The 11,826-nt window shown below is 42.6% G+C and overlaps 1 protein-coding gene across 1 annotated transcript; it reads right to left on the minus strand.

Moving 5' to 3' along the window:
• Positions 1-22: 22 nt before the first annotated feature.
• Positions 23-3,082, minus strand: LOC108837228 (aldehyde dehydrogenase family 2 member B7, mitochondrial). The gene is made up of 11 exons (XM_018610291.2): positions 2,867-3,082; positions 2,539-2,670; positions 2,304-2,446; positions 2,065-2,218; positions 1,744-1,973; positions 1,483-1,572; positions 1,174-1,347; positions 925-1,062; positions 707-844; positions 561-622; positions 23-480 (listed from the first exon to the last, which is right to left on the minus strand). The coding sequence occupies exons 1-11, from the start codon at positions 2,940-2,942 to the stop codon at positions 207-209; spliced, it is 1,611 nt and encodes a 536-aa protein (XP_018465793.2). The 5' UTR covers positions 2,943-3,082; the 3' UTR covers positions 23-206.
• Between the last annotated feature and the right edge of the window lie 8,744 nt (positions 3,083-11,826).

Raw genomic sequence — 11,826 nt, forward strand, 5'->3', positions numbered from 1 at the left:
ATGGTTATATCAGTCACAAGAATAAAAAAAAAGATAAATATATCAAGAAATGTTTTACAATCACACATTTTTATGTAGCCATGTGTAAAAGAGCTGAAGATAAATTTTCCATCATCATAAGTGTTAATCCTTTATTAACCAACTTCGAGTAAATTAGCATAAGTCCAATTTATTAAGGAGAGATACCTAGTTTGGTTTGGTTTGGTTTAGAGCCAAGCGGGGTTCTTGATGGCAGTAACAACAGCCTTGACTTGCAAGTAATTGTTGAGACTGTAGATACCTTTCTCTCTTCCAATGCCGCTCATCTTGTACCCTCCAAATGGAATTGTGGCATCAAACACATCAAAACAGTTAATCCAAACGCTACCTACCCTGAGCGCTCTCATCAGCCGATTCGCTGTGTCCAGATTCTGAGTGAACACTCCTGCAGCTAAACCGTACCTAGAGTTGTTAGCCCTTGCAATCACCTCATCCAGATTCCTATCACAAAACATCAATACCCATTAGTAAGGAGGTTAAGACGACAAAGATGACATGTTTGGTAAGCGTTAGATCTGTACTTGAATTTCAGGATGGTTTGAACAGGTCCGAAGATCTCGTCCGTTGCTATGAGCATGTCGTCCTGTCAAGTTCAATACGAGGAGGACATACTTATTTGTAAAAAAAATGGTGAAGGTAATTGAGCTGCTTAAGAAGGTAATATTACTTTGACGTCTGAGAAGACAGTGGGTTGAATGTAGTAGCCCTTGGAACCAAACCGGTCACCTCCAGCTTGTAAGGTGGCTCCATTCTCAACTCCATGTTTAATGAACTTCAAGATTTTCTTGAACTGCTCTGAGTCCACCTGTTTGTTCCCATTTGTTATGCTGTTTTGTCTTTCACTGAGAATATAGTAACGGTTTCATCATGTAAGGATTCTTGTACCTGGGGACCCTGCTCAATGCCAGACTTGAAGGGATCGCCAACAGCGCGTTTGATTGCGCGAGCTTTAGCTTTCTCTACAAACTCATCATACACTCGTTCATGCACAAATGTTCGGGAGCCAGCACAGCAGCATTGTCCCTGCGAGTTAACCAAAAGAGGTTATCATGAAGGCATTCATTCTTAAGATTGTAGATTCATAGTTGTCCACACACAAAAACAAGTAGAGATTATTTTATGAATAAAGGTAACCTGGTTAAAGAACAAAGCGAAATGAGCAAGCTCAACTGCCTGATCCACATCAGCATCCTCACATACAATGAATGGTGACTTGCCTCCAAGCTCAAGAGTCACTGCCTTAAGGTTGCTTTTTGAAGCCAACTCAAGAATAATTTTTCCAACACCAGTAGAACCGGTGAAAGCAACCTGTAGAGAATTACAGAGGATTTTATCTCAAATTGTACAGAAAGCAGAATCTTTTTTAAACTATCTAATGTTTTTTCAACTCATATTTTGTAGCTTCTCTGCCACAAAATATGTTTAAGAAGAAGTTTTCTAAACCTTGTCAATGTCCATGTGACTAGCTATGGCTGAACCAGCTGTAGGACCAAATCCAGAAACTATATTGACAACTCCCTCGGGAAGTCCAGCCTGTCACAAATATCAGATACTTGAGCAAAACATAACATATGTTAAATCAGGGAGGTGCAATTTGTAAAATAAATTCAATGAAAGCCTATATAACTTGGTAACAAGCAAAAAGCTCTACTACTTCGTCAAGTGGACACACGAAAGTAAAAAAACAAGGAGTACATGGGTTACCTCGTAAAGTAATCTTCCAACAAGAAGAGCAGAGAGAGGAGTTTGCTCAGCCGTCTTGAGAACAACAGTGTTACCACAAGCCAAAGCTGGTCCAAGCTTCCAAGAAAGCATGAGAAGAGGGAAGTTCCATGGGATGATCTGTCCAGCGACTCCAATAGGCTCATGGAGTGTCTGAACATGGTGTGAGCCATCTCCTGGAACCGTCATACCATGGATCTTGTCTGCCCAACCTAAGAAACTCACCCCACCCACCCAAAACAACTCATCAGATACCTAACCTATATACATTAGTGATTATTTTGTCAATTGGTTTTCACTCACCAGCATAGTAACGAAACACCCTAGCAAGCATAGGAACTTCAACCTTGGCAGACTGTTCAAAAGGCTTCCCATTGTCCCAAGTCTCAAGAGCAGCGATCTCGTCGTTGTGTTTGTCGACCAAGTCAGCGAAACGAAGTAGTATCTTTGATCTCTCCTGAAAGAAATAGATCAAACAAACCAGATGTTTTGTGATATCTTAAAAACACCAAAAAAGGAAACTATTTTTTTTGTGTATTTACATAAGCAGTCATTCTAGGCCATGGACCCTCATCAAAGGCCTTGCGTGCAGCTGAAACCGCACGGTTCACGTCTTCCACATCACCTTCAGCAACCTGAGCGATGACTTCTCCACTTCTTGGATCCAAAGTGGGGAACGTCTTTCCTGCAAAAACGATCATTCAATGTAAATGTAACAATCAGATCACTCTGTATATACAAATAGTGAACAGTTTTGAGGAAAAAAAAGTCTCTGACCTGAGGCGGCATCAACGAACTTTCCGTTGATTAAGAGCTGTGTGTGCTCCACTTTCACCGGCGGAGTGATCGTGTCTTCAGCGTGGTTGCTGTATCTGTGAGCTCCTCTGTTCATCATGAGAGGTTCCTTGCCTGGATGAAACAAAAAACGAGGGATCAATCGAGATTCATTTGTGGGATAAATGATAAACATCAACGAGACACGAAACAGAACGATTTCGAGTGTGGATCGTCGTTAGGGACATTGTCACATATGAACAGAGCCCGATCGGATTCTAAGAAGCGATCACATATTGCGAAAAGAAAAAAAATGGAACGCATCAGATACCTCTGAGAGCGAAAAGAGAAGGCGAGGAGGACATGAAGGAACGAGAGAGCAGTGAAGATAATCTTCTTGACGCCATTGCAACTTCTGTAAGCTTCTTTCTTCTCTACAGTGTGTCGCTGTGAACGATCTGTTATGCTGCGTATGTTTCGTTATCTAACAAACATGGAAAGACCTATTTAAGTAATTAATATCTTACTGAAGAGAAGGAAACAAGTGTCAGATCAACGAGATATTTTCCAACATTAACCGTATATAATATCCATTTTAATCCGAGCATTTCTCTCAAATTATCATTTTTAAGTTTTTGTAGCCAAAAAAAACAAAGAAACAAATGACTAAAAAAACATTTCTACATATTGCTTTACAGGTATATAAATATAAAAAAATAATAAAAATAATAAATTTTATAGTTTCATACAATATCAGAGCAATTCTCTTTTTTTTTTAAACACTATTTCATTAAGATCAACAAAAACCAAATACATACACCGGCGATTACCATAATCTGACGAACCAAAAGAAAAGTCTCCGCAACCAAAAGAAAAGTCTCCGCAAACAACAGCCCATAATGAACAACATAAAGACCAGAGCATGAACCATCCTTAAGACAAACTGATCTAAACTAGAAGAAGTGAGGATTTAGATTTAAACTATATTAAAATACATGATGGAATAACATTATTGTGTTTGTGGTAAAACTGTCATTCAATCATAGCCACCATGATTTTGAAAAATTTATCATGATTCGTCTAGATCAGAACACTGGGTCACTGACAGGAACGATTTTTGGTTTATTTATAGAAAATATCATTTTAACTTTCTTTCTAACAACTTTTCTATATAGAGCTTACTATGTCATGCACTTTTCCACAAGTTTTGTTTTCCTCTATATCATTTTAGTATAAGATTTGGCACCAACAAGGACCATTTTGTTTGTTAAAAACAAAACTAGGATCATATTAGGCCGTCCAATTGAACTTGAACTAGAGACAAACGTATGAAACTGAAACATAACTATTAATGGGTTGGTACTTGTCACCAAACTAAATATTTTATGTAATGTGTCTCTATAACTTTAAGCCTCCGTCCAAAAACTATCTACAAAAGTATTGTACGTATATCTTTCCTCTAGCAAGAAAAAAAATATGTATTTGCTAAGTTGCAAACAACCAACCCAAAAAAATAAGAAGGGAGCTCAGAGCTCTCTTGCATGATGTTCATTCTTCTTTTTGAGGAAGTTAGGTTCTAGATTGGGCCTACTAGTATAATGGACTAAACCCTGCCATCCAATTATCAATTTGGACGCTGTAACAGACGATGAACCTTGTTGAAAATATCAGCAACATAACAAAACGATTCATATATAAATATTTGTATCAATCATTAGCTAAAATTCTACAATACTCCGTGAACTGTATCATATGGGCTTGTTTTGCGTTGAGTACGAACTCTATACCTTATTTTTGAACAATGGCGTCTTGCAATTAGATCTTAAAACGTTTCTGTGTGGTCTATATTGTGAGGGATTAAACTCACCTCCTGATTTTAGATCAGGTTTATAGTTTAGGAAATGTTAGGGAAAGATAACGCGGGCTGAATTCCGTAATAACTTGTTGAATGAACTTCGATTTGTATTGATAATGTGGTAAAAGAATGGTTACAAAAGATGTTTTTCTTGATGATTACAAAGATAGCAAAAATGCTTTAGAGTTGATATGAATAATTGTGAAAATGAATAAAGGTCGAATCGATCTTCTTTCTTGATTTGCTTTCTCTTTAAATAGCCTCAGGTCCCGCTTGATCGTAGCCAACTGGTTCCCGAGATCCCCTCCGTGATTTGAGGGATTTGTAACAGCTCCCCTTTGACCGGGTCCTGCGCTTATTTATTTGTCCACGAGCTACCTCTTTGACCGGGTCCTGCGCCTGTTTACTTGTCAACGAGCTGCCTCTTTTCCTTGACCTCTCTGATGAACATCTCCAGCTCACAGCCTCCGGATCTGACTTAGCTGTTTTTGAAGATTGAATTCATGATGGGCCTTTCGCGGCCCGTTATCATTTCTTATTGTCTATCACTAGCTAGGGGGTCATATTTGGGCCCAACAGTTGCCCCCAGCTTTCGAGATAAGATTCCTTATCTCGGAAGCTAGACCTAGCCGCCGAGCATCAATCTTTTTGTTGAGATCTCGAGCAACAGTTATCTTTATTGAAGATTTCTTTTGCTTAATCTGATGGCTGCGATTGCGTATGAAAAGGAACAAGTATCCGACTTCTCGGCCAGCAAGCTTCCCATTCCTCAATTCTCAGAGAGTTCAGGTACTTTCGAGATTAACATGTTTAATTTATCCTTTTACGGAGGGTATAGTTCTAACTTAGGTTTGGTGGGCCCTGATTCAGCTCCAGTCGAGGCGTCCCAGATGGGCGATGACAAGGAGGCATATGAGGGAGATCCATCCAAAGAAGGATGTCGGGATGAGCTCCCATGATAATGATGTCTAAGAGCTACGGCTCTTTTTGAATTGTAATGTTGCTTTTCATAACTTTTGCCCAATGGGCTTTGTTTACGTTTCGGACTTATAGCCTGAGGAGGCTTTTAAACCTTAGGGTCTTCTGAACCCTCGTTAGCCTGAGGAGGCTTTTAAACCCTTTTATTCAAATTTCGGTTTTGTTTTTCGTATTAAGTCATTTGACTTGGTTTGATCGTTTCTTGGATGAGATTGAGTTTTGTCAAGTGGAAGTTTCGGTTAGGACATGTATTGTGATTATTATATACAATGTCTAGTGACTTATCAGGTCTCGAAGATTTCAAGTGTATTCAATTACGAGGATCCTTAGAAGGAGCTCCTGAAATATTGAGATTAGCTCAGGGTTTTTAGGAACCTGAGCTACTCTGAAGACCTTAGGAGGAGGTTCATGGGAACCTGAATTCGTTTGTGGGATTTTAAGACCCATTGAAGTTTGCTTAGGATTTTAAGACCTTCTGAGGTTTGATAAGGATTTTAAGACCTTTGTGATTTGAAAGGATTTTAAGACCTTGGAGATTTGATAAGGATTTTAAGACCTTGGAGATTTGATAAGGATTTTAAGACCTTGGAGATTTGATAAGGATTTTAAGACCTTGAAGATTTGGTAAGGATTTTAAGACCTTGGGTCCAGGTTCGTCGAGACCTGATATTGCTTGAAGGATTTTAAGACCTTTTAGATTGTTAAGGATTTTAAGACCTTAGATCCAGGTTTGTAGGGACCTGAGTTTGTTGGAAGGATTTTAAGACCTTCGAGATTACTGAGGATTTTAAGACCTTAGGTTCAGGTTGACGGAGACCTGAATTTATTCGAAGGGTTTTAAGACCTTAGGTTCAGGTTCACGGAGACCTGAATTTGTTTAAAAGGTTTTAAGACCTTAGGTTCAGGTTCACGGAGACCTGAATTTGTTTGAAGGGTTTTAAGACCTTAGGTTCAGGTTCACGGAGACCTGAATTTGTTTGAAGGTTTTTAAGACCTTAGGTTCAGGTTCGTAGAGACCTGAGTTAGTTCAAAGGATTTTAAGACCTTAGGTTCAGGTTCGTAGAGACCTGAATTTGTTAAAAAGTCAAGGTATCGAAGATAATTGCTTTATTGATAATAGGATACATGGTATCACAATAATCATATAATCGCTGTTTGGGCTATATGTTCTCAAACATATGCCCCCTTTCGCCATGGTAGAAAGAGTGTTAAAATGAGATTGGGATTACACTCATAACACAATTGTCTACGTACCCAGTCAAGGGGTCAAGCCTAACGTAATTCGAGGAATTTAAGTATCTAATGATAGTATTTCTTCAGATTTGTGGCATTCCACGATCTGATTTCAGGTACCTCGGTTCGTACCTTCAGGAGCTTATAGACGCCAGGTCGTACCACGTGGATAATCCGGTAAGGATCTTCCCAATTGGTTCCTAACTTCCCAGCATCTGGTTCCTTGGTTCCTTCGAGAACCTTCCTAAGTACCAGGTCACCTACAACAAATTGTCGAGGCCTGACTTTGGAATTATAATGTCGAGCCATTGCCTGCTGATAGTTTTGAATCCGAAGCAAAGCTCGGTCTCGTCGTTTCTCGATTAAATCGAGGCTGTCTGATAAGAGCTGGTCGTTAGCTTCGGGATCAGACGCCATGGACGCATTTTAGGTAAGGTCCAGAAATGCTTCGTTTATGGAGGGCTGACTCGATTATGCAGTATCTTGCGCTTAATGCTTTGAGTTTCGGGCCTCCCACTTATTGAGGGGGAATCTTACCCTACAAGATGTACTGCATGATCGGTATTCTCCAATCCTCTCTCCAAATGATTTTGTCATGAAGAGATGAGGGCCGGTCTTGTTCAGGTCCCTGAGTGTTGTGACCTGATGTGTCTTGTTCAGGTCCCTGAGTGTCGTGACCTGATGTCTTATTGCCCCCGGAGATATTGGTCGAATTAGGCTCGAAGGAGTCTGAATTCTGAGGAATATCTCCAGTTCTGGTGTTGTTCTTCCGGAGTCTGGGTCGTTTCTTCGGATGCGCTTTCAAAAGCAGAACGACTCCTGGTCCTGGCTGCGTGGACAGGTGAATCCGAGGTCTGGATCTTGCCCCCGGAGGTATGCTTTTTAAAGCTACGAATTCTGGTTTTTGGGAACCAGTACGTTGTAAGAGCTTGGGTTGCTACCGTCTGGGGGTAGCTACCTTCCGTTTGCTCTTTCGGCTTGCTATCGATCTCAGCTTTGGTAGCTTTGTCGATACTTGGTTTTTCGATTCCCTTTACGGGTATGATCCGTTTTACGAGGGGGTCTGATGTTGACGCTAAAGCAGCCAACGCGTCTGCTGAGGAGTTCTCTCCTCGTGGGATCCTCGTTAGTTCAAATCTGTCGAACTGCTTAGTGAGGTTCCGGACAACTTCTAGGTATGCCCCCATTCTTTCGTCCCTTGTTTCATACTCGCCGTGGAACTGGCTAGCTACTAGCTGTAATTCACTATAAGCGTTCAACTCTCGAATTCCGAGGCTTAGGGCGAGTTTTAATCCTGCAATTAATGCTTCGTATTCAGCCTCGTTATTAGAAGCGCTGAATCCGAGCCTGTAGGATTGTTGGATGGTTTCTCCAGCTGAGGAGGTCAGCCTTAGACCGATGCCGGAACCTTGTCTTGGCGAGGCTCGTCAATGTACAGACTCCACTTCGGAGCTTCCGTTTCCAAGTTTAGTTGTTCGGAAGCTAGCTCGATTATGAAATCGGCAAGGACTTGAGCTTTTGCTGCTGCTTGAGGTCTATACTCGATATCGTATTCACTGAGCTCTATTGCCCATTTAGCAAATCGTCATGATTGGCTAGGACTGTGCAAAATTGTTCGCAATGGTTGTGAAGTCATTACGACGATTGAGTGCGATTGGAAATAAGGTCGCAATTTTCTGGCAGCTGTTACGACAGCTAGAGCTAGTTTTTCCATAGTAGGGTATCTAGTTTCGGCGTCTATCAGACTCTTGCTTGTATAATAGACAGGTCTTTGCTCGTTTTGCTCTTCTCGTACCGGCACACCACTAACTGCAGCGGTTGATACGGCGAGGTAAAGATATAGCGGTTCTCCCATACTGGTTTAGCCAGGATCGGAGGTTCGGAGAAGTAAGCTTTCAATTGTTTGAAGGCTTCCTCGCACTTTTCGTCCCATAAGAATTTCTTATTACTTTTTAGAAGTTTGTAGAATGGGAGGCACTTATCGGTGGACTTGGATATGAATCGATTTAATGCTGCGATTCGTCCAATCAATCTCTGTACCTCTCTGGTTGTCTTAGGTGACGACATTTCTAGAAAGGTAGCTATCTGTTTCGGGTTGGCTTTGATGCCTCTTTCGGTTACGAGGTAGCCGAGAAACTCGCTTGAAGGTACCCCGAAGGTGCACTTAGCAGGGTTGAGCTTCATATCGTATTTGTTGAGGATATCGAAGCATTCCCTTAGGTGGGAAATGTGGTTTTCTCCAATTGAGGATTTGACTAGCATATCATCAATATAGACCTCCATGGTTTTCCCGAGCTGGCCAGCAAACATTTTATTCCCTAGCCTTTGATAGGTAGCTCCTGCATTTTTTAAACCGAATGGCATGACCTTATAGCAATAGGTCCCTCGTTCAGTTATGAATGCGGTTTTCTCTTGATCGTCGGGATCCATCATGATTTGATTGTACCCTGAAAATGCATCCATGAAGGACAGGAGCTGGTGGCCAGCAGTGGCCTCGACCAAACGATCGATGTGAGGTAACGGGAAGCTGTCTTTGGGACAAGCTTTATTTAGGTCGGTGAAATCTACGCAGATTCTCCATTTCCCGTTCTTCTTTTTTACAACTACTGGCTTAGCTAGCCAGTCTGGGTAATGTACCTCACGAATGGACCCAGCTTTCGTAAGTCGGTCAACCTCGTCGTTAACAGCTTGAGCCTTTTCTAGGCCTAGCTTGCGACGCTTTTGTTTGATCGGTTTGAAAGTGGGGTCTACATTAAGCTTGTGAGTAGTGACATCAGCGTTTATACCCTTCATGTCACTGGTGATCCATGCAAAGGTTCCGACGTTGCTTTTTAGAAAGTCGATGAGCTCCTTCTTAGTCTCGAGAGGTAGCTCGGATCCGATACTCACTTGCTTTTCAGGATCTGAGTCGTCGATACTAACTTGCTCGGTGAGGTTCTTAGGGGGACCTCAAATATTATGTTGTATCTCACGACCCTCCTGGATCTGTAATTGCTATTGGGGTGATTCTTTGAGAATTTCGAATCCTCCCAGGTAACAGATCCCGGAGATCTTTTGGTTACCATGCACGGTAGATATCCCTTCAGGTGTCGGGAATTTCACACATTGGTGATAAGTTGAAGCTACTGCTTTCATCTTATGGATCCAAGGTCTTTCTAGGATCGCGTGAAACGGGGAAGGTCTGTCGATGACTATGAAATTCATCATTTTTATGATTCCGCCAGCTATAATTGGGAGCTTAATAGTTCCCAATGAGGTAGCTGTTTCTCCGGAAAAGCCTACGAGATTAGCTTTTTGGCCAATAATTTTGTAGTCGTCTATTTCCATCCCTTTTAGGGTGTTGTAGAAAATAAGGTCAACAGAGCTTCCTGTGTCTATCATGAGTTTAGGGACTTCATATCCTGCGATGTTCAGGGTGACGATCAGCGCGTCATCGTGAGGTCTGTCAAGGTTTGAGGTCTCGCTTTCCCAGAAAGAAATCTTAGCATTGGACTCGGGGTTAGGAGGCTTAGGTCCAGTGTTAGACACAGCCTTCCGTACGTGATTCTTAATGGAGTTGACGGAGTCTTGACATATATCTGATCCTCTAAGGATACAGTTCACCCTCGAGTCGGGGCTCGATTGAGGGGACGGTTTGCTCAAGAGAGCTTCGACTTGTAAACTTTTTCCTTGGGGGAATTTTCCAAGAATCATATCGACTCTTTTCTTGGGAGCTGGAGGTGGCGAATCGGTCTCCTTCTCAGGTGACCTATCGCGCTTTGGAGAGGTGTCTCTGGGACCTCTTTTCTGATAAGGTGGTGGCTTTTTAAGGTCCACTCCCTTTATTTCTCCGGCTGCAAATTTAGCTGCCAGTTGTCGTTGGAGGTCCCAACATTCCTCAGTTGAGTGTCCTTTCCGATCGTGATAAGAGCAGTGTTTGTTCTCATCATATCCTTTTGACCAGGAGGTTTTGTTTGCTGCGGCGATAGGTTTTTCTTCCTTATCTTCCTCGATTGCATAGGAATGTTCTCCCTGGGTCTGATTGTTTCGAGAGTTCCCCTTTTTATGAGGTCCTTTTGCTTCTGAGGCTTCACCTTTCGGGTGATTCTGGGGTTTCTTGTGGAGTTTATCCAGTGCAGCTGTTTCCTCTTCCAAGGTGACGTATCTAGACGCTTTATGAAGACCATCGTCGATAGTTGGGGGAGGATTGAGCGTTAGCTCCGACCAAAGTTCCGATTTATACCAGAGACCTCTTCTGAGAGCCTCGATGGCGACCTGGTCGTTGGGGTTTGAGAGCTTAGTTCCCACTGCTCTGAATTTTTCGATGTAGGCTCGTGGTGAGTCTCCCACTCGCTGTCTGATTTTCCAGAGGTCAGCCTCGGATGCTTGCTTTAGGATATGAGTCGAGTATTGCTTCATGAAAGCGTTGCTTAACTGGTCGAAGCTATCTATCGAATTTGGTTCGAGACCACAGAGAACCATTCGAGGGCTGTTCCGACTAGATTTTCGGCGAATGTCCTGCAGTAACCTGCTTCGCATTCTTCTTTCGTAAAGTGAGCTTTCACGATAGCTAGCCGGAAGGCTCTCAGGTAAGCCTTTGGGTCTGAGGTCCGGTCGTATTCGGGGATCCTAATTTTTCGTGTGTCTCTTATGTAAGAGTTGGCAATTCTGTCAGTGAATGGTGTTCCACAGGTCTCCTCGATCAAGCTTTCGATCTCGGGAGCTGAGCTCGTTGCCTTGTGGACTTGAGCACCCAGCTTTTGGAGAGCTGCGTGAGTCCGCTCCATATATCTACGAATAGCCTCAGGTCCCTTTAGAGGAAGGACAGTCGGGTCATCGTTAGGTACCTGACGAACATGTACCTGGCGAACAGGTCCCTGATGGAATCGTGTTCGATCATTTTTTTCAACTGCTCGGTGGGCTGATTTGCTCACTGGCTATTGAGTTATTTTGACGAGTTAGGTTAGTGGGGCGAGCTGTAGGATCAGCATCCGTCCTTTGATGTTCGCCCGGATTCGTGTTTAGGTTTCTGGCCCGAAACACCGGAGCTGACGTTCTGCCCCCGGACGGGTCGGATACTCCTTCTCCTGACCTAAGAATAGGTGGTGGAGGAGGTAAGCGAGCGCTCTGACCAGTTACCTGATCGGGAATATAGCTAGTCGATGCTATGTTGCTTCCCATAGCACTGGTGAGGGGTGGACTGAACACGGGAGCTGTCCTAGCATGAGGCGTTTGGAAAGCTGGTC

Source organism: Raphanus sativus, chromosome 1, assembly GCF_000801105.2.
Source record: "Raphanus sativus cultivar WK10039 chromosome 1, ASM80110v3, whole genome shotgun sequence".
In the NCBI taxonomy this organism is placed as follows: domain Eukaryota; kingdom Viridiplantae; phylum Streptophyta; class Magnoliopsida; order Brassicales; family Brassicaceae; genus Raphanus; species Raphanus sativus.

Excerpts from the sequence above, each read along its gene's own strand:
- LOC108837228 (XM_018610291.2), bottom strand. The coding sequence starts at position 2,942 with ATGGCGTCAAGAAGATTATCTTCACTGCTCTCTCGTTCCTTCATGTCC. Across the intron at positions 2,447-2,538 it reads GTTCGTTGATGCCGCCTCAG|GAAAGACGTTCCCCACTTTG; the intron begins GTCAGAGACTTT and ends TCGTTTTTGCAG. Across the intron at positions 1,063-1,173 it reads TCGCTTTGTTCTTTAACCAG|GGACAATGCTGCTGTGCTGG; the intron begins GTTACCTTTATT and ends GTTAACTCGCAG.